At 43.8% G+C, this 24,296-nt stretch overlaps 1 protein-coding gene across 3 annotated transcripts in view; it reads left to right on the plus strand.

Moving 5' to 3' along the window:
• Nucleotides 1-24,296, plus strand: part of SLCO2B1 (solute carrier organic anion transporter family member 2B1) — a 360,204-nt gene that overhangs the window by 103,160 nt on the left and 232,748 nt on the right. For all 3 annotated transcript variants that reach the window (XM_029602065.1, XM_029602067.1, XM_029602066.1), the window contains exon 4: nucleotides 23,663-23,825. In XM_029602065.1, the coding sequence (XP_029457925.1) occupies nucleotides 23,663-23,825 (163 nt within the window). The remainder of the gene's footprint in view (nucleotides 1-23,662; nucleotides 23,826-24,296) is intronic.

Raw genomic sequence — 24,296 nt, forward strand, 5'->3', positions numbered from 1 at the left:
TAAAGTGCGGCCACGTTTACCCTGCTCCTAAGCCGCTTTTTACTCCGTTTTCGGCCGCGTTAGCCCTTCCTGCGATCCCGAATCCCCTTTAACCTACTCCTACCGCGTCCTAAATTCCCCGGGCAACCCCTTCCGCCCGCGGCATGTATATTGCATGCAAACGAGCGAATTAGCTCGATATTGCATGCAAACGAACCAATTAGCTATTCCCTAGCATCCCGTAACCCGCGCCCCGACTATCGCTAGTTTTCCCTGCCGTTTTGTCGCGCGTTTAACCTGCAAACTTACCGCCTACCCTGACCCAGGCGGTAGAGGCATGGGTAAGGGTAGATGGCAAGCTTTCCCCCAGCCCCCGCTCACCTGCCCCGGCCGCGATCATGGGTGCCGGTCTCCGTGGCAGCCCCAGTCCTCTCCCCTGCTCCGGAAGCCAAAAAAAAAGCGAAAAAAACGTTGCAGCCCCCCTCCGATGTCCAGACTGGGGCTGCCACGGAGACTGCAACGGCAAAGCGACTTTTCGTTTTTTTTTTTGCTTCGCCGCTGTCAGTGTCCCCCCTCCTCTCGGAGCAGGGCGCGAAAAGCAGCCTTACTCCGGGAGGAGGGGGGGCACTGACAGCGGGGAAGCAACGGCGAAGCAAAAAAAACCCAAAAGCAATTTTGGTTTTTTTTTTTCAAAAGCGACAATTTTTTTTTTTTTCCAAAAGCGACTTACTTTTGGGATCTGTCAAGATCTCAAAAGTAAGTCGCTTTTGGACGCCTGCCAACTTACTTTTCTGAAGCCATCATCAGGAACCCATGCGATCGTAGCTCCTCCCGACGAAGATGGCCGCCTGCACGGGGAAAGCGTGCAATTGGCCGCTGAAGACGTGACGTCACAATGTCACGTCTTCAGCGGCCAATTGCACGCTTCCCCCGTGCAGGCGGCCATCTTGGTCGGGAGGAGCTACGATCGCATGGGTTCCTGATGATGGCTTCAGAAAAGTAAGTTGCTTCATCGTTGCTTCACCGTTGCTAGTGTCCCCCCCTCCTTCCGGAGCAAGGCGGCTTTTCGCGCCCTGCTCCGAGAGGAGGGGGGACACTGAAAAGTCGTTTCGCCGTTGCTGCTGCGCTGTCTTCGCCGCTGTCAGTGTCCCCCCTCCTCCCGGAGCAAGGCGGCTTTTCGCGCCCTGCTCCGGGAGGAGGGGAGAACAGACACTGACATTGGCGAAGCAACTTCCTGGTATCTGTCATTTCAAATGACATTTGAAATGACAGATACCAGCGTGGCGTGAAGCCTTAGGCCCGCGCACCCAGGATACTGTATAGGCGCTCTATCCAGTATCCTGGGTTGCGCGGGCCTAAGGCTTTTCGGACGCGGTTTACATTTACATATAATTAGGGTTCAGGATCGAGCGGTAGGTGAGCTGCACTGTGCGGGCGGTAACAGCGGGTGCCGTAGGCACTAACGCAGCTCTTCCTACCGCTCGGTACTGGATAGGCCTGTTTGTTAACTGGTTCCCCCTAGTTTATTGTAAACCGGTACGATAAGACCTTGTCTTGAATATCGGTATATTAAAAGAATTTAAATAAATAAATAAATAAATAAATAATTGTTCACCATGGAGCGATACAGAGACATTATGACATTTTCCGTTTTATTCACCATTCCCTTTCTAATAATTCCTAACATTCTGTTTGCTTTTTTGACTGCCACAGCACACTGAACCGACGATTTCAACGTGTTATCCACTATGACGCCTAGATCTCTTTCTTGGGTTGTAGCACCTAATATGGAACCTAACATTGTGTAACTATAGCAAGGGTTATTTTTCCCTATATGCAACACCTTGCACTTATCCACATTAAATTTCATCTGCCATTTTGATGCCCAATTTTCCAGTCTCACAAGGTCTTCCTACAAAAAAAAATAAAAAAATAAATCTGCTTGTGATTTAACTACTCTGAACAATTTTGTATCATCTGCAAATTTGATTAACTCTCTCGTATTTCTTTCCAGATCATTTATAAATATATTGAAAAGTAAGGGTCCCAGTACAGATCCCTGAGGCACTCCACTGCCCACTCCCTTCCACTGAGAAAATTGCCCATTTAATCCTACTCTCTGTTTCCTGTCTTTTAGCCAGTTTGCAATCCACGAAAGGACAGCTCCTCCTATCCCATGACTTTTTACTTTTCCTGGAAGCCTCTCATGAGGAACTTTGTCAAACGCCTTCTGAAAAACCAAATACACTACATCTACCAGTTCAGCTTTATCCACATGTTTATTAACCCCTTCAAAAAAATGAAGCAGATTTGTTAGGCAAGACTTGCCTTGGGTAAATCCATGTTGACTGCGTTCCATTAAACCATGTCTTTCTATATGCTCTAGGATTTTGATCTTCAGAATAGTTTCCACTATTTTTCCCGGCACTGACGTTAGGCTCACTGGTCTATAGTTATCTGGATTGCCCATGGAGCCTTTTTTAAATATTGGGGTTACATTAGCTATCCTCCAGTCTTCAGGTATAATGGATGATTTTAATGATAGGTGAGTCACATAACATTTTGCCTGGAAGATACATGGTGTGATAGGAAGGCTACTTAAGTGTCTCAGAGCTAAGTAAGTGTGTCTGGGGGGTGTGGACAAAAAAGATAGCATGGAAATGGCAGATTTTGTGCAATATTTTAGGCCAAAACCCAAATAAATACAACTCCAAAGTTGTAGTAATTTTATTTATTTATTTTATTTATTTGAGGGGTTTTATATACCAGGGCACATTTGAAACATCACCTCAGTTTACAATGAAACACAACATAGCAACCAGCTTTATATAGAATGAGTCAACTTCAAACTGGGGAAGGTGAAATGAAACACTGGGAAGGGAGAGGATCAGGGCATACAGAAACAAGGGTGCGACAGCAAGGCAAGCATCATTTTAAATGTTCTTAATATAGGGGGAATATCAAAATTACATATATTACAGGTGAGTAGAATCGAATATACATAAATAGTTGAAATGATGGAGTATATGTACAAAAGAACCAAATAATTAGGATCAAATATACAGCCATCCATAAATAATACCATAGGGCAGAAAATCGTTGGGAGGGGGGGAAATGGTCAGGCTTATGTCTGTATGGGGAACATAAGGGGAGGCGAATATTAAGATCAGTTCAGGTGTTTGTTTGTCTGAAAAGCCAGGTTTTAAGGTTTTGTTTGAATCTTTTGGGGCAAAATTCCTGGCGGAGATTTTGTTTTCTATTTCTGTGATATTTTCTCTGCAAGAAGCAGAGGAATTCTCTCATCTCCATAATTAGCATGAGACTTCCCTGTTTACAGAAAAATTATCGTTAAAAACTTTTTCCACCCAGTATAGCAAATACCATGCAGTGTAATAAAATATTGCACATTGCATGGCTTTTTCTGAGCGATAAGACTATTTAACTCATGGGAATGCCCTACCATAGGTATGTAAATGACCACCTTAAGCAATAGAACTTAGCATTTGTTGAGTACCTTTTTACTGCCAAATTGAAAAATAAAGGTAGGGTCTTATAATAAGAAACAGGCAATCACTTGTAGCTGAAGTAGGCAATACTACACATAGTAACATGTGGCTTTATGGCAGTGGATCAAGAGAGCTAGGGAAGAAGAAGTAGAATATTTAGAAAAAAGAGGTGGTGGTGGTGAGAACTGGAGTTGGGGGGAGGGCCCTGTATAAACTATAGGAGACAACTGTGACCTGGAACTTTCCCTTTAGTGTATAAATGGTCTCTTGCATCAGAAGCACTCGCCAGTAGCCTTTTGTGAGGTTCAGAATGGACCGGCATTTGGCTTTCCCAATTTCTCAATCAGCTCATCAATTTGGGGCGAGGGAATGTGCATCTAGTGGAGATATTTCATTGACTTTCATAAAGCCAATACAAAAGTGAATGGTTTTGCCTGACTTGGGTACCAGCACAATAGGAGAATTTTGGCCATTTCCTGAGAGATTGCTTATCGTTGGGTTTAGGGATTTGGCATCACTTTTCGTGGATGATGAACCCCAGGGTCTTTGAGGATATCATGCTGGATCACCTGTGTATGCCTAGAGTTGTCTGAGAATGCATCTTGATTCCAGTGAACCAGCTAGTGCAGGTCTCCTTCCTTGCTTGATCATTAATCCCTCTCCTAGGCTGAAGTTCAGAGTTGTCAGACCGGTAGGTATTTCTGGTCTGAAGTCTTTTTCTCTGATAGAATCTGGATCTGGCTAGCAGACTGAGTTCTGCAGCTAACTAGAAGTCCTTGCAGAAACACAGGTGCTCACATACAGGCTGATACAGTACAGCGCACTGTTAGCCCAGGTTTGGCCGAGCGTTTTTGACGCGCTAGCTTTACCCCTTATCCAGTAAGAGGTAATAGCGCGTCAAAAACGCGCGGCCAACCCCCCCCTCCCCCAAATCTAATAGTGCCCGCAACACGCAAATGCATGTTGATGGGCCTATTAGTTATTCCCACGCAATCCAGAAAGCAAAATGTGCAGCGAAGCCGCACATTTTACTTTCAGAAATTAACGCCTGCCCAAAGGCTGGCGTTAATTTCTGCCGGCGCTGGGGAAGTGCACAGAAAAGCAGTAAAAACTGCTTTTCTATACATCCTCCGACTTAATATCATAGCAATATTAAGTCGGAGGCCCCAAAATGGAAAAAAAAATAATTTAAAATCGGCCTGCGGCCCCGCAGGTCAGAAGACGGACGCTCAATTATGCCGGCATCCATTTTCCGAACCCATGGCTGTCAGCGGGTTTGAGAACCAACGCCGGCAAAATTGAGAATCGGCTGTCAAATCTGCTGACAGCCGCCGCTCCTGTCAAAAAAGAGGTGCTAGGGACATGCTAGTGTCCCTAGCGCCTCTTTTTACTGCAGGCCCTCATTTGCATACTAAATTGCGCGCACAGGAGAGTAGCCTGTGCGCGCGTCGGGAGAGTGGGCACTCACTTCGGAGCGCCGGCTCTCCCATGGGTTTTACTGTATCGGCCTGATAGCTTGGTCTGTCTGGCAGACTATGCAGGCAATCTGAGAGGCCATACTACTATTGCTAGTTAGGCATAGAAAGGTGGATGCTGGAGGGAACTAAGTGGGGATATTGTGTGCTGTTTTACCCAAGAAGCACACAAAGAAGTGCAGAGTACAAAGAAGAAAGACAAAAAAGATTGTCCTGGATAAAGAGAAATCTTGCAGATAGTTAAAACTCTCTGGCTAGCAGCTGGAATATATCCTGGCAGTGTGGACATGATAACTGGGCAGATTGAATGGGTCAGCTAGTCTTTTTCTGTCATCATTTATATGTTGTTACTATATAATGAATTGACTTTTTCCCTCAACTCATTTCTTTTAACAGGTTGATATGAAGCTTTTGCATTATTTTCCTCTTATTTGGTCAGGCAATTTGATAGTTCACTGGATCAAGCCTTTTAATTGTTTTGTAGGGGCTTTGGCATTTAGAAAGTTGTTACTTTTAGAAGATGAGAGAGAGACTAGGATCTGGTATCCTACTTGGAAGGATCTTATAGTACGTTATCTGAGAGGTTTGAGCATTCTACAGATATTTCTTGACAAGTTTACCAATCTATCTGACTTGGTTTTTGCATGTTTTGCATATAGTTAGCTTTGTCTTTCTGGTGTTTGGCTGTTACTCCCAGGTTTCTTTGACTATATTTAGAATTCCCTAGGTAAGTTACAAAGAAAAGGTATAGAAGAGACTGTCCCAATCTTTTCCATTGCTCTGCTTATATTAAAATGTTTAACCATGCTGTTGGCTTACGGATGATATACCAACATCCAGAGGAATTAATTCTGAGCTCTGTGTAGATTGGCTGCACAATCTTTGAAGTAAAGGGAGTTCCTTGGCCTGTTAGGATCTCTTTGGGCAGCCCCTCTCACAATAACACTTCAGTCAGTCTGTTTGTAATTGTTCTGTCTGTATGTTGCGTAGAAGTAAGGCTCCAGAATTCCACGTAGCATATTCTACATTGATTGGGATATAATGATGACCCTAAGCTGACCTCACTAGTGGTCCCACCAAGTTTATGGCAATTCTTTCAAATGGTGTTTTAGTAAAACGCAAAAGTATCAACAGTGTTTTTGGAGACGTTAACTGTAATGTGAAGCAAGAATGGCAGAAATCTTCCACTTGTCAATAAATGCCAGGCAAGTGAAATGGGGGTAGGATCTTCTCCTGGATTTTCACAGCCCACAGATGCCTCCCCAGTAAATGACTATGGACGAAGTTCAATACTTGTCATTTGTAGGCCTGGGAGATGAGCAGTTGTTTCCCGTGTTCTCCTCCCAAGTCCATTAACAGTACTGCAACCCCAACATTGCTCTCTCCTTCAATGGCAAGGTGGAATGGAGAATTGGATTCAAACAGCAACCAATGAGGGCCCTGACTTTTACGGTCTGGGAAACTGATAAGCATAGGGGTAACCGACACGGCACAGCAGATACTATCATAAGCTTGCTGGGCAGACTAGATGGACCATTTGGTCCTTTTCTGCCATCATTTCTATGTTTCTATAAATATTTTTTTAAGAAGAAGAAAGGCAGTGAGAGGTGCAGATTTTGTCTGTCTATCTGCTGGATGTTTTCCCATGCAACTTTGAGGGACCTATCTTCCATGCTTTTACTTTCCAAACTCCCTTCCCAAAAGGTTTTATTTAATTCTAGGGACCTACCATAAGCTTCTTTCTGTATTGGGCCTTCTCCCTATTGTTGTGCTGGGCGTGGCCCCTTGGCCTGGTGCAGGATTGGTTCGACCCTCTGGGCAGATCCGGAGAGTGCCTGCCAACAAGAGGCAGAGCACAGGAGGAGACAGGCTAGCTGGAGCTTTGCCAATAGCAACCTGGGGTTCCCTCATGTTGAGCCCTTGGTTACCCGGACCGCCTGGTCTTAGGTGGGCTTCGCGGGGCCTCCGAGAGAGAAAGTTCAAAGGAGTGCCCACCATGGACAAGGGTGCACGGTCGGTGTTCAGACAGGGAAGTCCAGAGGTCGCAGAAGGCCGGAAGAGAGTGTCCGAGTGTATAGCAAGAATCAAGGCCAGAGTATCAGTTCAGAATGGTCAGCCAGGCAGGGTCGGTAACAGAGGTCAATCTGGGCATGGTCAGTTAAAGCAGAAGGTCAAGTTCCAGGTGGCAGTCAAGGGTAGTCGGAGTTCCAGGCAGAGGTCAGGGCAGGCAGCAATCAGAGAGTAGTCAGAGAACAGGCAGAGGTCAGTACCATGAGATCATGCCAAAGTGTACTACCAGGAACAGGAGACGCTGGAACAGGAGACACTGGAGACGCTTTAATGAGAGTCTGGAACAGGAGACACAGGAGCAAGACACTGGAACGCAGGAAGGCAAACTAGAGACACCGGTGTGTACGACCCGATTGCCAAGATCCCGAGCTAGGGGAATTGGGTGCCGCCCGAGGTCTTCCTGCGCTTAGCTCTTTAAATCAGTCTGAGTTCTGCATGCGTGCTAGGGGATGGGGCCAACTCCAAGGAGGACGCCGAGCCCTGGCGTGAGAAGAGCTGCGATGCTGAAGGCCGTCAGGGAGCCGGAGACGCCCATGGAGGACGCAGTCGGGGTCGAAAAGAGTAGGGACTCGAGGTCATGCTGGTAGAGGGTCGCACCATGTAAGCAGGCCCGGCCATGGTGCCAACGCAGCCGGGAAGCGCAACACCTATGATGTTGATACTTGATTTCCAGATCTTCAGGAGTTCTATTTAAAGATCTAGATCTTCTACTGCCTCCCCCATTTTCCTTAGTGGGCAGTAAATTGAAATCTGATGCATGTAAGAGGGTCATAAACCCTAGAAAATTCCTTCCCATAGCAATAGCATATGGTAACCAAAGTAACACTGGAAGCGCATGCCATTAGGCGCGCAAATCTCAAACCCTTCCATTAACTGAGTGAAGATTAATTTAACGGTGGTTAAAGAGGATTGGTAAGTATAGCTTTCAGAAATTTTTGGGCTTATAAAAGTTTGGTGAAAGGTGAAATTAAGGGATATATTCTTTAGCTTTTGTGTGTGACTGAGGTAATAAGCAAGCCAGAGATAGTTAATTCTAGTGTCTGTCTTTCCCACCCACTCAACTCTTGATTTTTAGGCACGAGACACTTTCTCATTAAAAATCAATCAGGGTCTTATCTAAATCATAGTATTGTACCAGCCCTTATTGAAAGTTTAATCATCCCGTTTTAGGACACCAGCTGATTAATTAGTAAATTCACCTGTTTCGTAAATTCTTCATAGACCCCAATCATCTACTCATACCAACTCTCAAATGAACTCTTAACCTTAATTCTCAACCTAACTTACCTCCCTCCACATTCATCCTTATTTCTTCAGAGACTTATTTGGTTTTGTTTGTTACTGTAATTACAATATGTTACGATATCTCAAAACCTCCTTGTTAAAAAAATGCTCTTCACTTTGTAAACCGTTATGATGGCTTTCCGAATAACGGTATATAAAACTCTTCAAATAAATAAATAAATAAACTACTCTCATTCCAATTCCCTTAGGGGTAGATTTTCAAATAGCGCGAATTGGCCTACTTTTGCTGGCGCATCAGGCGCAAGCAAAAGTAAGCTGGATTTTAGTAGATACGCGCAGAGCCGCGCGTATCTGCTAAAAACCTGGATCGGCGCGCGCAAGGCTATTGATTTTGTATAGCCGGCGCGCGCCGAGCCGCGCAGCCTACCCCCGTTCCCTCGGAGGCCGCTCCGAAATCGGAGCGGCCTCGGAGGGAATCCTCTAACGCCCTCCCCTCCCCTTCCCCTCCCTTCCTCTACCTAACCCACCCGCCCGGCCCTGTCTAAACCCCATCCTTACCTTTGTCGAGGGATTTACTGCCTCCCGGAGGGAGAAGTAAATCCCCGCGCGCCAGCGGGCCGCTAGCGCGCCGGGACGCGACCTGGGGGTGGGTCCGGAGGGCGCGGCCACGCCCCCAGACCGCCCCGGGCCGTAGCCACGCCCCCGAACCCGCCCCCGGAACGCTCCCGACACGCCCCGAAAACGCCACTGCGCTCGGTCCCGCCCCCGACACGCCCCCCTCCGAAAACCCCGGGACTTACGCGAGTCCCGGGGCTCTGCGCGCGCCGGTAGGCCTATGTAAAATAGGCTCACCGGCGCGCAGGGCCCTGCTCGCCTAAATCCGCCCGGTTTTGGGCGGATTTAGGCGAGCAGGGCTCTGAAAATCCGCCCCTTAGTATCCTAAACTTAACTAGGAACTCAATAAAACTAAGATTTATTTATTTATTTTATTTAACATTTTTTTATATACCGAGGTTCTGGTAACAATGTTATCAATCACTTCGGTTTACATTTAACTTTGGGATGACATAACACGAATGTCTTACATAGAACAAGGCAGTGAGAACTGGGAGAAAATTAAAGAAATTAAATTAAATTGCATAGAACATTATGAGAAACAATTTAAATTACTGAAAAATTAATTAAATTAAATTGCATAGAACATTATGAGAAACAACATTTTAACTTACTGAAATCTAACATATTGAAATCTAGCATTGTAGCGATTAGGATCGCTGAAGGCAGCAGTCTAGCAGCAAGAGGGGGCCTTTCCAGTCTTTTGCATTGAGTGTCACATGTATGATTTTTTACCTGCCGGTGAGAGATTGTATGTGTGCACTTGGTGCAAAGAGCTCCTGGCTCTCAGGGAACGAGTCCGATCTCTGGAGGCTAGAGTAGCAGTCTTGGAGGAGCTGAGGGAGACAGAGAGTTACATTGATGAGACCTTCAGGGACATAGTAGCCAAGTCCCAAATCCAGTCTGGCAGCCCTGGTGCTGCCTTGGATCAGAAAGGTCTCCCAGTAGGAGAACATCACCCTGGTGTAGCAGGAAGTGATCCTGTAGCAAGGACCTGCTCTCCAGGTGATGTATTGTCCTCTCGCACTGAGGACAAGTCTCCCAGGGCTACTGCCCAGGAGGGAAGGGTTAGGCCGGCCATTATAGTTGGTGATTCGATTATTAGAAATGTAGATAGCAGGGTGGCTGATAGACGTGAGGACTGCCTGGTAACTTGCCTGCCTGTTGCGAAGGTGGCAGACCTCATGCGTCACCTAGATAGGATTATAGACAGTGCTGGGGAGGAATTGGCTGTCGTGGTACATGTGGGCACCAACAACATAGGAAAATGTGGGAGAGAGGTTCTGGAAGACAAATTTAGGATTTTAGGTAGGAAGCTAAAATCCAGAACCTCCAGGGTGGCATTCTCTGAAATGCTTCCTGTTCCACGTGCAGGTCCCCAGAGGCAGGCAGCCAGAGTTTCAATGCGTGGCTGAGACGATGGTGCAGGAAAGAGGGATTCAGCTTTGTAAGGAACTGGGGAAACTTTTGGGGAAAGGGGAGACTTTTCCGAAAAGATGGGCTCCACCTTAACCAGAGTGGAACCAAGCTGCTGGCACTAACTTTCAAAAAGGAGATAGAGCAGCTTTTAAACTAGAACAAGGGGGAAAGCCGACAGTCACTCAGCAGTGCATGGTTCGGAGAAATGTATCCTTGAAGGATACAAATGAAACAGGAGAGTTAGGGCATCCCAACAGAGAGGTTCCATTAAAAGCAAACATAGTCCATATGCCTCTATGTAAAAAATCAGCAAAGCTAATAATTTCTGAATTATCCCAAACAACTGAAAAGCAGGTTATTAAAACAAACAAAAAACACACTTTGAAATGTCTGTATGCCAATGCCAGAAGTCTAAACAGCAAATGATGAGATTGACATAATTGGCATCACAGAAACTTAGTGGAAGGAGGATAACCAATGGGACAGTGCTATATCAGGGTACAAATTATATCGCAATGATAGGGAGGATCAACTTGGCAGGGGTGTGGCACTTTATGTCTGGGAGGGTATAGAGTCCAACAGGATAAAGATCATACAAGAGACTAAATGCTCAGTAGAATCTATATGGGTAGAAATCCCATGTGTGTTGGGTAAAAGTATAGTGATAGGAGTATACTACCGTCCACCTGGACAAAATGGTCAGACAGATGATTAAATGCTAAGAGAAATCAGGGAAGCAAACCAATTTGGCAGTGCAATAATAATGGGAGATTTCAATTACCCCAATATTGACTGGGTAAATGTAACATTAGGACTTGCTAGAGACATAAAGTTCCTGGATGTAATAAATGATTGCTTCATGGAGCAATTGGTTCAGGAACCAACAAGAGAGGGAGCTATTTTAGATTTAATTCTTAGTGGAACACAAGATTTGGTGAGAGGTAATGGTGGTGGGGCCACTTGGCACAGTGATCATAACATGATCAAATTTAAACTAATTACTGGAAGGGGGACAATAAGTAAATCTGCAGCTCTAACACTAAACTTTCAAAAGGGAAACTTTGATAAAATGAGGAAAATAGTTAGAAAAAAACTGAAAGGTGCAGCTGCAAAGGTTAAAAGTGTTCAACAGGCTTGGACATTGTTTAAAAATGCAATCCTAGAGGCGCAGTCCATACGTATTCCACGCATTAAGAAAGGTAGAAGGTGAAAGAGGCTATTTTAGCCAAAAAAAAATCCTTCAAAAATTGGAAGAAGGATCCAGGTGAGGTGAAAGGTGAGGTGAAAGAGGCTATTTTAGCCAAAAAAAAATCCTTCAAAAATTGGAAGAAGGATCCATCTGAAGAAAATAGGATAAAACATAAGCATTGTCAAGTTAAGTGTAAAACATTGATAAGACAGGCGAAGAGAGAATTTGAAATGAAGTTGGCCATAGAGGCAAAAACTCATAATAAAAACTTTTTAAATTATATACAAAGCAAGAAACCTGTGAGGGAGTCAGTTGGACCATTAGATGACCGAGGGGTTAAAGGGGCTCTTAGGGAAGATAAGGCCATTGCAGAAAGACTAAATGAATTCTTTGCTTCCGTGTTTACTAATGAGGATGTTGGGGAGATACCAGTTCCGGAGATGGTTTTCAGAGGTGATGAGTCAGATGAACTGAATGATATCACTGTGAACCTGGAAGATGTAGTAGGCCAGATTGACAAACTAAAGAGTAGCAAATCATCTAGACCGGATGGTATGCATGCTAGGGTACTGAAGGAACTAAAAAATGAAATTTCTGATCTATTAGTTAAAATTTGTAGCCTATCATTAAAATCATCCATTGTACCTGAAGACTGGAGGGTGGCCAATGAAACCCCAATATTTAAAAAAGGCTCCAGGGGCGATCCGGATAACTATAGACCAGTGAGCCTAACTTCAGTGCCGGGAAAAATAGTAGAAACTATTCTGAAGATCAAAATCGTAGAGCATTTAGAAAGACATGATTTAATGGAACACAGTCAACATGGATTTACCCAAGGGAAGTCTTGCCTAACAAATCTGCTTCATTTTTTTGAGGGGGTTAATAAACATGTGGATAAAGGTGAACCGATAGATGTAGTGTATTTGGATTTTCAGAAGGCATTTGACAAAGTCCCTCATGAGAGGCTTCTACGAAAACTAAAAAGTCATGGGATAGGAGGCGATGTCTTTTCATGGATTACAAACTGGTTAAAAGACAGGAAACAGAGAGTAGGATTAAATGGTCAATTTTCTCAGTGGAAAAGCGTAAACAGTGGAGTGCCTTTGGGATCTGTACTTGGACCGGTGCTTTTCAATATATATATAAATGATCTGGAAAGGAATAGGATGAGTGAGGTTATCAAATTTGCGGATGATACAAAATTATTCAGAGTAGTTAAATCACAAGCAGACTGTGATACATTACAGGAGGATCTTGCAAGACTGGAAGATTGGGCATCCAAATGGCAGATGAAATTTAATGTGGACAAGTGCAAGGTGTTGCATATAGGGAAAAATAACCCTTGCTATAGTTACACGATGTTAGGTTCCATATTAGGAGCTACCACCCAGGAAAAAGATCTAGGCATCATAGTGGATAATACTTTAGAATCGTCGGCTCAGTGTGCTGCAGCAGTCAAAAAAGCAAACAAAATGTTAGGAATTATTAGGAATGGAATGGTTAATAAAACGGAAAATGTCATAATGCCTCTATATCGCTCCAAGGTGAGACCACACCTTGAATACTGTGTACAATTCTGGTCGCCGCATCTCAAAAAAGATATAGTTGCGATGGAGAAGGTACAGAGAAGGGCAACCAAAATAATTTTATTTATTTATTTATTTATTTATTTATTTATTTATTTAATACTTTTTTATACCGACATTCATGATACAGATAATATCGTATCGGTTTACAAGGAACAGGAGGTTATAACATTAACCTTAACATATAAGCAGAGGCAAAAAGTTACAATAAAACAAGTGTATTGGAACTGGGGAGAGAAGAAGCTAGAAGCGGAAAGGTAACTCAGTAACTATAACAAATCAGTGACAATGTCTGACATGTCGTTCAATGATAAAGTTCAATGACAAATGTCAATGATAAATGCCAAATGATAAATGATAAATGACAAATGTCAATGATAAAGTTCAATGATAAATTTCAATGACAGTGTCTGACATGGCGTTCAATGATAAAGGGGATGGAACAGCTCCCCTATGAGGAAAGGCTGCAGAGGTTAGAGCTGTTCAGCTTGGAGAAGAGACGGCTAAGGGGGGATATGATAGAGGTCTTTAAGATCATGAGTGGTCTTGAATGAGTAGATGTGATTCGGTTATTTACACTTTCAAATAATAGAAGGACTAGGGGGCATTCCATGAAGTTAGATACTAACCACCGCTATTACTAGCAATGGGAACATGGAATAGACTTAGTTTTTGGGTACTTGCCAGGTTCTTATGGCTTGGATTGGCCTCTGTTGGAAACAGGATGCTGGGCTTGATGGACCCTTGGTCTGACCCAGTATGGCATGTTCTTATGTTCTTAAGTTAGCAAGAAGCACATTTAAGACTAATCAGAGAAAATTCTTTTTCACTCAACGCACAATATAGCTCTGGAATTTGTTGCCAGAGGATGTGGTTAGTGCAGTTAGTGTAGCTGGGTTCAAAAAAGGTTTGGGTAAGTTCTTGGAGGAGAAGTCCATTATTTATTTATTTATTTATTTAAAATTTATTTATTTATTTAAAATTTTTATATACCGACATTCATCCAGGATATCACATCGGTTTACAGTGTAACACAAACAAACGCCAGGCATGGCGCTTTACATTGAACAAATAAAACAAGTTAACAAATGAATAAATGAGGGTGTGAATAACAAGGGGAAATTTGCATTAAATAATCAACGAGGTTTGTAAATATATACATATGTACAAAAGGAAGACACTAAGAGATAAGAAGTTTAGGGGTGCTAGGAGGAGAGGGTGGAGTGGCGAGCAGAGGGAAGGGAACGAGGTGAGGGGGGGAGAAAAAGGTATGAGGTGAGGGGGGGAGAAAAAGTGTATGAGGTGAGGGGGGGAGAAAAAGGTAGGAGAAGGGTGAAGTAAGGGGATAGAGGGCCAGAAGATGGGGGCAGAGGAGAGGAAGGGAGAAATTAGGTGTATGCCTTGGTGAAGAGCCAGGTCTTGAGTTTCGGCTTGAACGATTTGAGGCATTCCTCTTGCCTTAGTTCAACTGGCATTGTGTTCCAAAGGGTCGGCTCGGCTATCGATATTGCACGGGCTCTGGTAGATGTTAGTTTGTAGAGTTAGGGGAAGGGATGGGCATAGTTGCGAGATGTGCGTGTCTAGTGGGCTTATTAGACTGGTGTAAGCGGAAGGATTCATTAAACCAGTTCATTTCAGGATTGTATAAAGCCTTGTGGATGAGAGAGAGAGTCTTATATTGTATACGGGAAGCTATTGGGAGCCAATGTAGATCTTTTAGAACAGGTGTAATATGGTCGTGTCTGCGTAAGTTGGTCAAGATTCGGGCTGTTGTGTTTTGTAAAATTTGAATGGGGTGAATGGTGTTGTTAGGAAGGCCGAGGAGAAGGGAGTTGCAGTAGTCTGTTTTGGCGAAGATTAACGGCTATTAATCAACTTGACTTAGGGAATAGCCACTGCTATTAATTGCATCAGTAGCATGGGATCTTCTTAGTGTTTGGATAATTGCCAGGTCCTTGTGGCCTGGTTTGGCCTCTGTTAGAAACAGGATGTTGGGCTTGATGGACCCTTGGTCTGATCCAGCATGGCATTTTCTTATGTTCTTATCTACCCAAGCAATGCTGATCTACATAGTAAGGACATTTGAGTAGAGTGGGTATGATCACCTCTCTCCATGTATGCAGAAGAGGGCTACTTCTTGTTGATAATTCTCATCCATCTGCTTCACCAAGACTCTATGAATCAAGTTCTTCATACTCCCTGAACTGATGAGCTCATCCAGAGTCCTTCCATTCCATTCTACCAAGATAATAAAAACTGTCGTCTGGATAGCTTCCATCTCAGTCACAGGGCCATTTATCGATATGGCCTTAACACGCAACACTTTGAATTGGAGTGGGTTTCGGAAGGTGGGGTGGTTTGGGAGCGGGGGTGCTGAAATAGAATAATTGCGGTAGATTTTCAAATGTACGCGCGGGTGTTCAAGTGCATGCGCTACCCGGCGCGCACGTATGTACACCCGATTTTATAACATGCGCACGCAGGCATGCGCATGTTATAAAATCAGGGGTCTGCGTGCCCTATGGGGTGCACACTAGTGCATCTTGTGTGCGCCGACGCCTGCGGGCTTCCCCTGTTCCCTTCCCCTTAAACTAACCTTCCCACTCCTTCCCCTAACCTTTCCCCCGACCCTGATCTAACCCCCCTCCAAATTGTTGTCTCACTTTTTGCGTCTGCCTGTGCTGATAGCCTGCCCGTACGCGATCCTCCCACACAGTGGCAAATGGTCGCTGTGCTGGAAGCCTCTGGCCCCGCCCCGCCCCCAGACCACCCCTTTAATAATGCCCCGGGATTTAGACGTGTCCTGGGGCTTTACGCATGTGTCGGGTCTTTATAAAATAGGTCCGGCGCGCGTAAGCCACTCTATGCACGTAAATCCACTGGATTTATGTGCGTTGAACTTTTAAAATCCGGCCCATTCTGAGGTATTCATAGTAATATTGACATCACTAAACATTTGTACCATTTGCTAGCTGCATGGTACAAATCAACTCTTTTTGTTATACTTTTCATCCATTATAATGACTACAAATGTTTAGGTGATGTCAATATTACTATGAATACCTCAGAATGTTTCTGTTATAGCACCCCACCTTCCGAAACCCACTCCAGTTCAAAGTGTACCTCTACAGTGGTACATATATAGAGAGTGTCAGACTGACTCTATACAGAGGTGCTCTCTCTCTCTCATTAAGATAGCACAGGTACAATAAATTGCCTATGTGGGAGCAGAGTAATTAGTCGAACCACACCCCTTTTTATCGTAGGTGCTATTTCTGCTATATTTATAGCATTTTGATAAATCTAGGGGGTCAAGTTGATATCTGTAGATTCACGGGGGTTTACAGGACAGATTCAAGCTATCTAGTGTTGGCCTTGGTTTTATTTACATGTGGCATTGGTTTTATTTACAGTGATCAACTCATAGGACAATGTTCAAGTGCTTAAGGGACGATCATCAATTATGATCCATGGCTTTTGGCACTGGTCCACAATCACTATCTGAGCTGCTTTCATTTTCTCTTGAAACATAGAAACATGACAGCAGAAAAAGACCCTATAACCTATCTAGTCTGCCAATTCATACCAAGATTTATGTGCACATCTTCCATGCAATATTGTTATTTCTGTCATAAGTCAAAATTGGGCAGTTCTTCAGTAGAGTCAGTAATTAACTACTTATTTGGAACTGTTGAGTTGTTACAGATTGCTTGCCATTGATTGTCACTATTAAAATTGTCCAAAATACTACTGCAAGACCAAAGGTGCTTTCCAAGATTTTAAGTTTGTCTTTGGAGAGCTTTAGAGAGGATTCTCCACATTATGTAAGAAACTAAAAAGTCATGGGATAGGAGACAATGTCCTTTCATGGATTGCAAACTGGTTAAAAGACAGGAAATAGAGAGTAGGATTAAATGGTCAGTTTTCTCAGTGGAGAGAGGTAAACAGTGGAGTGCCTCAGGGATCTGTACTTGGACCGGTGTTTTTCAATATATTTTTAAATGATCTGGAAAGGGATATGACAAGTGAGGTGATCAAATTTGCAGATGACACAAAATTATTCAGAGTAGTTAAATCACATGTGGATTGTGATAAATTGCAGGAGGACCTTGCAAAACTGGAAGATTGGGCATCCAAATGGCAGATGAAATTTAATGTGGACAATTGCAAGGTGATGCATGTAGGGAAAAATAACCCTTGCTGTAGTTACATGATGTTAGGTTCCATAATAGGAGTTAGTACCCAGTAAAAAGATCTAGGTATCATAGTTTGAAATCTTCGGCTCAATGTTCTGCGACAGTCAAAAAAGCAAACAAAATTTTAGGAATTATTAGGATTATTATTATTATTTAGTAACATATAGTAACATAGTAATGACAGCAGAAAAAGACGAAAATGGTCCATCCAGTCTGCCCAGCAAGCTTCTCAAGGAAGTAACTGCTGCTCTGTGCAAGTTACCCCCATGTTTCTCTTAAGGGTAGTAACTGCTGCTCCAAGAATGTCATAATGCCTCTGTATCACTCCATGGTGCGACCTCACCTAGAGTACTGTGTTCAGTTCTGGTTGTCATATCTCAAAAAAGATATAGTTGCACTGGAGAAGGTACAGAGAAAGGCAATCAGAATGATAATGGAATGACTCCCTTATGAGGAAAGGCTAAAGAGTTTAGGGCTATTCAGCTTGGAGAAGAGACGGCTGAGGGGGGATATGATAGAGGTCTATAAAATGATGAGAGGACTAGAACATGTAAATGTGAATTGGTTATTTTCTCCTTAAGATAATAGAAGGAATAGGTGGTACTCCATGAAGTTAGCAAGCAGCACATTTAAAATAAATTGGAGAAAATTCTTTCACTCAATGCACAATTAAGCTCTGGAATTTGTTGCTGGAGAATGTGGTTAGGGCAGTTAGTTTGGTTTTAATAAGATTTGGAGAAGTTCCTGGAGAAGTCTATAAACTGCTATTAATCAAATTGACTTAAGGAATAGCCAGTGCTATTACTGGCATTAGTAGCATGGGATCTATTTAATGTTTGGGTACTTGCCAGGTACTTGTAACTTGGATTCACCACTTTTGGAAATAGGCTGCTGGGCTTATTGGACCCTTGCTCTGACCCAGTATGGCAACTTCTTATGTTCTTATCATGCAAGGGAATTCAGCTTTTCTGAGAGAAGATTGAAGATTTGCAAATCCCTCCATATTTTTGGTGGATGAATATGAGACAGAATCAGAAGTCCATCAGAGTCGACGTTAATGTACCTGAGATTATTCGCTTTAAATCATTTAGTTGTGGGTCCAGAAGCTTGGTATGAGAGCTCTCGGCAGGATTCTGCTGCAGAGTAAACTAGGGTTTATTTATTTATTTTTGGTTAATGCCACAGTGCCACCCCTTATCCCATGAAAGCGAGCAACAAGAAATGGATCTTCTCTTTGGGATCTGCTGCTTACTTACTGGCTTTTTGCCAGAGAAAGGATGCTGGGCTCGATGGACCGTTTGGTCTAATCTAGTATGGCATATCTTATGTTCCTATGTGCGCAGAGTCCTGGGACCAGAATGCCAAGATAATCCTACCAGTCGTCTTATGAGGCTCACCCTGGTCTTCAGTTTATTTACTATTTACTTATTTATTTGTCAGTTTTCTAATGCCATATTTATTTTATGGCAAGAAAAACAGCAACAAACACAATATCCTGGGTTCTCAAGATGCCATTGAAGCCAGAATCACTTTTAGATGTCTTGGGGCTAACTTCATATTCTATTTGCGCAGAATGACACTCTGAGTTTAGTTTTGGCAGCCTTGTTATTTAGATGGAAAATGGAGACAATTGGGTTTTTTGGGAGGATTTGGTCTTTACAGTTCTAGCACTGGACCGGTTCTAGACTGCTTAGCCACTTGGAGTAGGTTTGCCCAATAGCTATTGCTTATGGACTTTGACCACTTTTTCCAGGCTCCAAAGAGAAATTCACAGACTCAGGCCATAAGGAGACTGCTGGAGTTAGTTAAACGGTGCTCTAAGTGTTTTCTGAATGCCCTCCAGCTGTCAGAAAGCCTCAGCCAGTTCTAGGATGTTCTTTCATGTTAAGACGTGGCTGTATCCATTATTGTATCTGTAAGTCCAGCCCGTGCATAAATTGTTCCAATGGGATCTCCTGCAACACTTCAAAACTAGGTGTCCCTTCTGATTGGAGCTATTTCTAGGTTACAGCCATTGGCAGGTACAAATATGTCTGAGAGTTTTGTCTTCTTGAGTAGCCTTCTTGGAATTGCTGCCAATAGGTCTTCACTCTGTAGCCCATACACCCCCGGATGATCTTCTGTATTTTGGAACAGAGGATTTGCCCATTCAAATTAGCAGCCTGATATGCTACTTTTGCTGACTAGGAGATTTCCCAGATACATGGCCCAAGTCTACTCCAGCCAGCCAGCAGCTACTGCACTTCTTACAGGTTGGTGAGGAGTTGTCAGTATCTTCTTCTGTGGTTTTTAACAATACTGATATGGACATGAAGCCCCTCACCTGAAGAGACTGCAGTGCTTGGATGATTTGCACTAAGGCGGCCTACTGCTTTGTTCACTCCTGCAACATCTGTTGCTAGGTCCACTGAGCCTGGACTACCATTTGAAGGTGCTGCAGGCTTTCTGTCAGTGCCTGCAGTAACTTTGTTTTCTTTCTCCAGGTGCTGAGTACTTCTCAAGAAGATTAAGTTTATTTACAGTTTTAAAAAATCTGCATTATTATATACTTGGTGCTGCTGGTCATTCACATCTCTAAGAGACAATCCCCATTCTACTATCCGTCAGGGACACTTACATTTATAGGAGCATTCTGTGGGTAGGCTGGCCTCTTTTAACACATGTGAAATGCAAATGTGTATTCCAAAAAGCCGTGTTTATTTTTTATTCCAATCTCCAATACAAATTGAATTAATAACAAAATTATGTGGGTCCAAGTCCAGTAGGTAGTGTATCTTTCCCCTGCACTTAAAGCCCATTGCTCAGCTAGCTAGATGCCCTTGTACATTGCCTGTTCTGGGCTCTAGTTTAAAGCCCTTTTATATTTTTAATCCAACATGGAGTCAGGATGATGGTGATTGACTTGTTGAATTCTGACCCTCCCTCTCTTCCTTGCTTTCCATCATTGGTACTGTTTTCCAGGAAAGTTAGCACTTCCCTAGTTAATCAGTCAGTTTCTGTTTAGCCTTAAACTGGACTGTGTAATTTCCCTTAAGGATTTTAAGGTGGACCTGCTTCTCAGTTCCTTCCAGTCTCCTAAAGCTAGACCTGATGAGCTGGATGGGAATGAGGTCAGATGAACAAATTGTGAGTTTGGAAGAGGATAGAAGATCATCAGTTTCTTCCTCTGTGATTCCAGAAAAGGAAGAAAGGGTGGCAGCCAAAGGGAGAGGACTGAAGTGGGGGTGAGGTGAGGTACTGAAGATTAATCTGGTGGAAACTCAAGATTAATCTTATGAATTTTGTTATGGAAGAAGTCAGCAATAGTCTGGACAGAGAGTGAAGGGGGAGTGGCAGGCAGAGATATATTGAAGCGAGAGGTGAATGTGGTGAAGAGATAGCAGGGGATGGAAGCAAATTCATTTATCAGATGGACATAGAGTTGCTTGGCAAGTGCAATAGAAGAGACTTGGAAGGAAGTGAGCATGAATTGGAAATAAGGGAAGCCAGTATGGGAATAAATGGTAGCTAGAGACATTCTGCAGAGTGAGTGCAGGTATGTAGGAAACACATTCTGGAAGTAAGGCAAAGCTGGTGTTCCGAACACCTTGCAAAATTGAGGTGGAGCAAGAATGCGTAAATAGAAGAATATAGTATTGTAAAAAGAAGCTGCCTTATCAATAGACTCTGACAAGGTTGTGGAGGAGAGGAGAGATCAAACAATAGTGGATAGGATGCAAAGATCAATTATCTGGACGTTTGTAAAAGTGTTGGTGATTACTGGATGAGACTTTGGGAGGGCTGCTTGAATGTGAAAGCTACTGTATCAGATGATGGTCAGAGGGAAGATGAAGAAAGGTGGAGGAGCATGAGAGAGAGAGATGTTGCAAGAATGGACTAGATCAAGACAGTGGCCATGCTGGTGAAAAGGAATAGACAAGTACAGTTGGCTATTCATGCAAGGAGCTTTGAGTCATAAGAATCAGTGTGCAAGTTAAGGTTCCCCAAATCTAAGGGAAGAGGAAGCTGGTTCAAGGAAGAAGGAAAACCAGGGTAAGAAATGAGGAAGTGACTTATGAGAGGATTGATAGACCATAGGTACCTGGAGAGATAGCAGGGTAAAGTGGGTTTGAGAAGTAAGAAAGTGTTGAAACTTGCAGGTGGGGGAAAGTGGCCTGTCTGACACCATGATCTACTGATTGAAATATGTGGAGAAAAAGATAATTTCCATGACAAGAACAGCAATTGTTTCAGCCAAATCTCAAAAGATGGAGGGCATGAGAGAGAAAGATATTATGAATGTAGGCAAGCTTGTCAGAATTAGAATAGACATTCAATAAGGAACATGAGAAATGGGAAGAAGAGGGAGGAAGAATGGAATAGGGATAGAGCTGGAGAAATAATCTTAAGCCTTCCCGCCAGAAACGTAGCCCCCTTGCCCAGGCCCCCTCCCCTGCTCTGAAATGAATCTTCCCCAGTCCGCCGTCAACCACCCTGTGGTCCGCCTTGTAAAATAACTGTACATATCTAATCCTTTATGCTACCCCATCCCGCCCTCTATCTTCTGCAAGGCACATGTTAAATGTTATTTCTCAAAGTTACTATGGGCCTCATTTTCTAAAGTATCGCAGGCCTGCGATACTTTAGAAGATGAGGGGCGGGGGGCCGAAACGGGGGGCGGGCCTGCGCTAGTCGGCAGCGATCGCACTGTCGCGGTGCGATCGCTGCCGGTTTCGCACCCAATAGCGCCACCGAAGGAGGCATAGCTATTGGGAGCGAAATAGGCAGCGAAAAGGCACCTACCTTTTCGCTGTCTGCGGCTTCGGTGCAGAGTCGGCCCCGGTGACGCCCCGACTCCTCCTCTTCCGAGGCTGACTCCGTCCCCATCCTGGTATCGCACGCGATAAGGGACTTTTCGCGTGCGAGTGGCTTGGAAAATGGGGCCCTATGTCAATTAACCTTCTAAGTTACTATGTAAATCTTTCTTTCTAAATTATTATTTAAGTTACAATATTACAATGTAAAATAAGCAGCTTCTGCCTTATTTATGTTCAGTTACATGTAAACCAATGTGATATTTCGATCGAATGTCGATATATAAAAACAAACAAACAAATAAATAAATAAATAATGGGATGATGTGTGCCAAGATAGGAAGAGAGTTAACTTGAAGGGCCAGGATTGGCATTGACATCACCTGCTGACAGGAGAAAGGGAAGAGAAGCAAAGTTGTGATAACAGTAATAAGAATGCGATGCTTTCAAGAAGAGGGGTGATAGCTGGACAAGAAAAGGAAGCTTGAGAGTACTGGACAAGACACATGAAAGAATGACTAGAGAGGTGGAAAGAGGGATAGTGGACCTGATGTTTGGAATTTTCGCAGTAGGGAACAAGATTGGGAAGGGCTAGCATCAGGAGGAGGAAGCATAGTGGAGTCATAGGAAGCAAAACGAAGAAGAAATGGTGATAACCTGAGGTAGCCAGAATGTCTTGTTCATAAATCAAATAGATGTGGTCTTGTGGCATGCTCTCTCTGGCCTGCTGGTTGAAGGAACATAATGTGGCAAAAGCCAAAGCCCTGGTAGGATGTGGTGCCCTCAGATATCCACAGCCAAGGTACTTGGAAGAAGTATGCAGACAAGGTGCAACATCCCCAGCACCAACTGAATCAGAACCAGCTGCTATGGTGCTATGAGCCTTCATAACTACCTGGTTTTTCCCCCTTATTTTATAACTGCTCCAATCTCAGCCCAGTCATTGCAGCAGTAGTCCTCGGTCAGGGGACCCAAACTGTCGCTCCCTCTCGAACACAGCTCACGTGCCTCCCAAATCTGGCCACTGGGTGTCACTGTTATGCAAAGACTAAAAGATTCTCTCTCTCTCCTGGGACTGTGAATACGGTTTCTGCTGCATCCCCAGTCCCAGCTGACCCAGAGAATGGAAGACCTGACCTGAAAATCAAATGCAGGTCCTCCATTCAGTTACTGAGCCAGCCCAAAACTGCTGTAAATAGACAATTTATTGAACATGCCAAATACTTGCAGGGTTTTGTGTTTTTTGTTTTGTTTTTTTTTTGGGGGGGGGGGGGTTGCTCATTCCTTAAATATGACCCTTAGGATGGAAGGGAAAGGACAAAACAGTTTGCTGTTGTTTTAGTTGCAATCAGTGGCTGCAGAGCTTGGCCTCTATGTAGTGAAAAAATATATGTATCAAAGGCTGTGCATGGTGATTTCCGGACAAGGAGGAAGGAAAGAAGCCCTACAGGGGACAAGAGAGGTAAAACCAAAAAATAGCAGAAACCAGGGAAATGATCAACTGTGAAGTTAGTGCAGACTGATGGAATAAAGGAGTCTTGCCAAGAAACCCCCTGCTGACTATGTTTACTGAATTTTGTGTTTTGCAGTTTGGAAACACAGCACTAATCGTTTTTGTGAGTTTCTTCGGGAGCCGAGTGCACAGGCCCCGGGTGATTGGCTGCGGCGCTCTGCTTGTCTGCGTAGCTGGATTTCTCATGTCTCTCCCTCACTTTATGGTGGGGCCCTATGTATACGATAACTCACTTACAAGTAGGTGTTTGGCTTTATATCCTAAAATCTCTGGCATTGGGAAGCTTCTCTGGGATTTTGTTATAGGGCTGTAATAATGGAGATTAGGGACTGGAACGCATGAATGGATAAAGGCCTCTAAAGAAAGGAAGATACAATCCTTGTTCTCAATTCAGTTTAAACAATGAGCCGCAGCAACCAGAAGGATCAGAGTGTAGAGATCTGGTGCCAGAGTGCCGCCGCTGCTACTGCTATTGGGGTGAAAACCAAAGACATGAGAGTGTCATTTCAGCAGAAGTGTGATAAAAGATTACAAGAGGCAAACATGAGTTTAGAGTGCAGGGAATAGGTCTTCATGGATGCAACTCCCGTTTCACCCTCTGGTCAGACAGAGGGGCTCATGGCAGGGGCTAAGTTGTGACCCATGCTTCCGGGGTTCTTTCAGGGTCCTTCAGCTTGAGGAATATTTTCATGCCTTTCAGTAGGAATAAC

This window comes from Rhinatrema bivittatum, chromosome 5 (assembly GCF_901001135.1).
Source record: "Rhinatrema bivittatum chromosome 5, aRhiBiv1.1, whole genome shotgun sequence".
In the NCBI taxonomy this organism is placed as follows: domain Eukaryota; kingdom Metazoa; phylum Chordata; class Amphibia; order Gymnophiona; family Rhinatrematidae; genus Rhinatrema; species Rhinatrema bivittatum.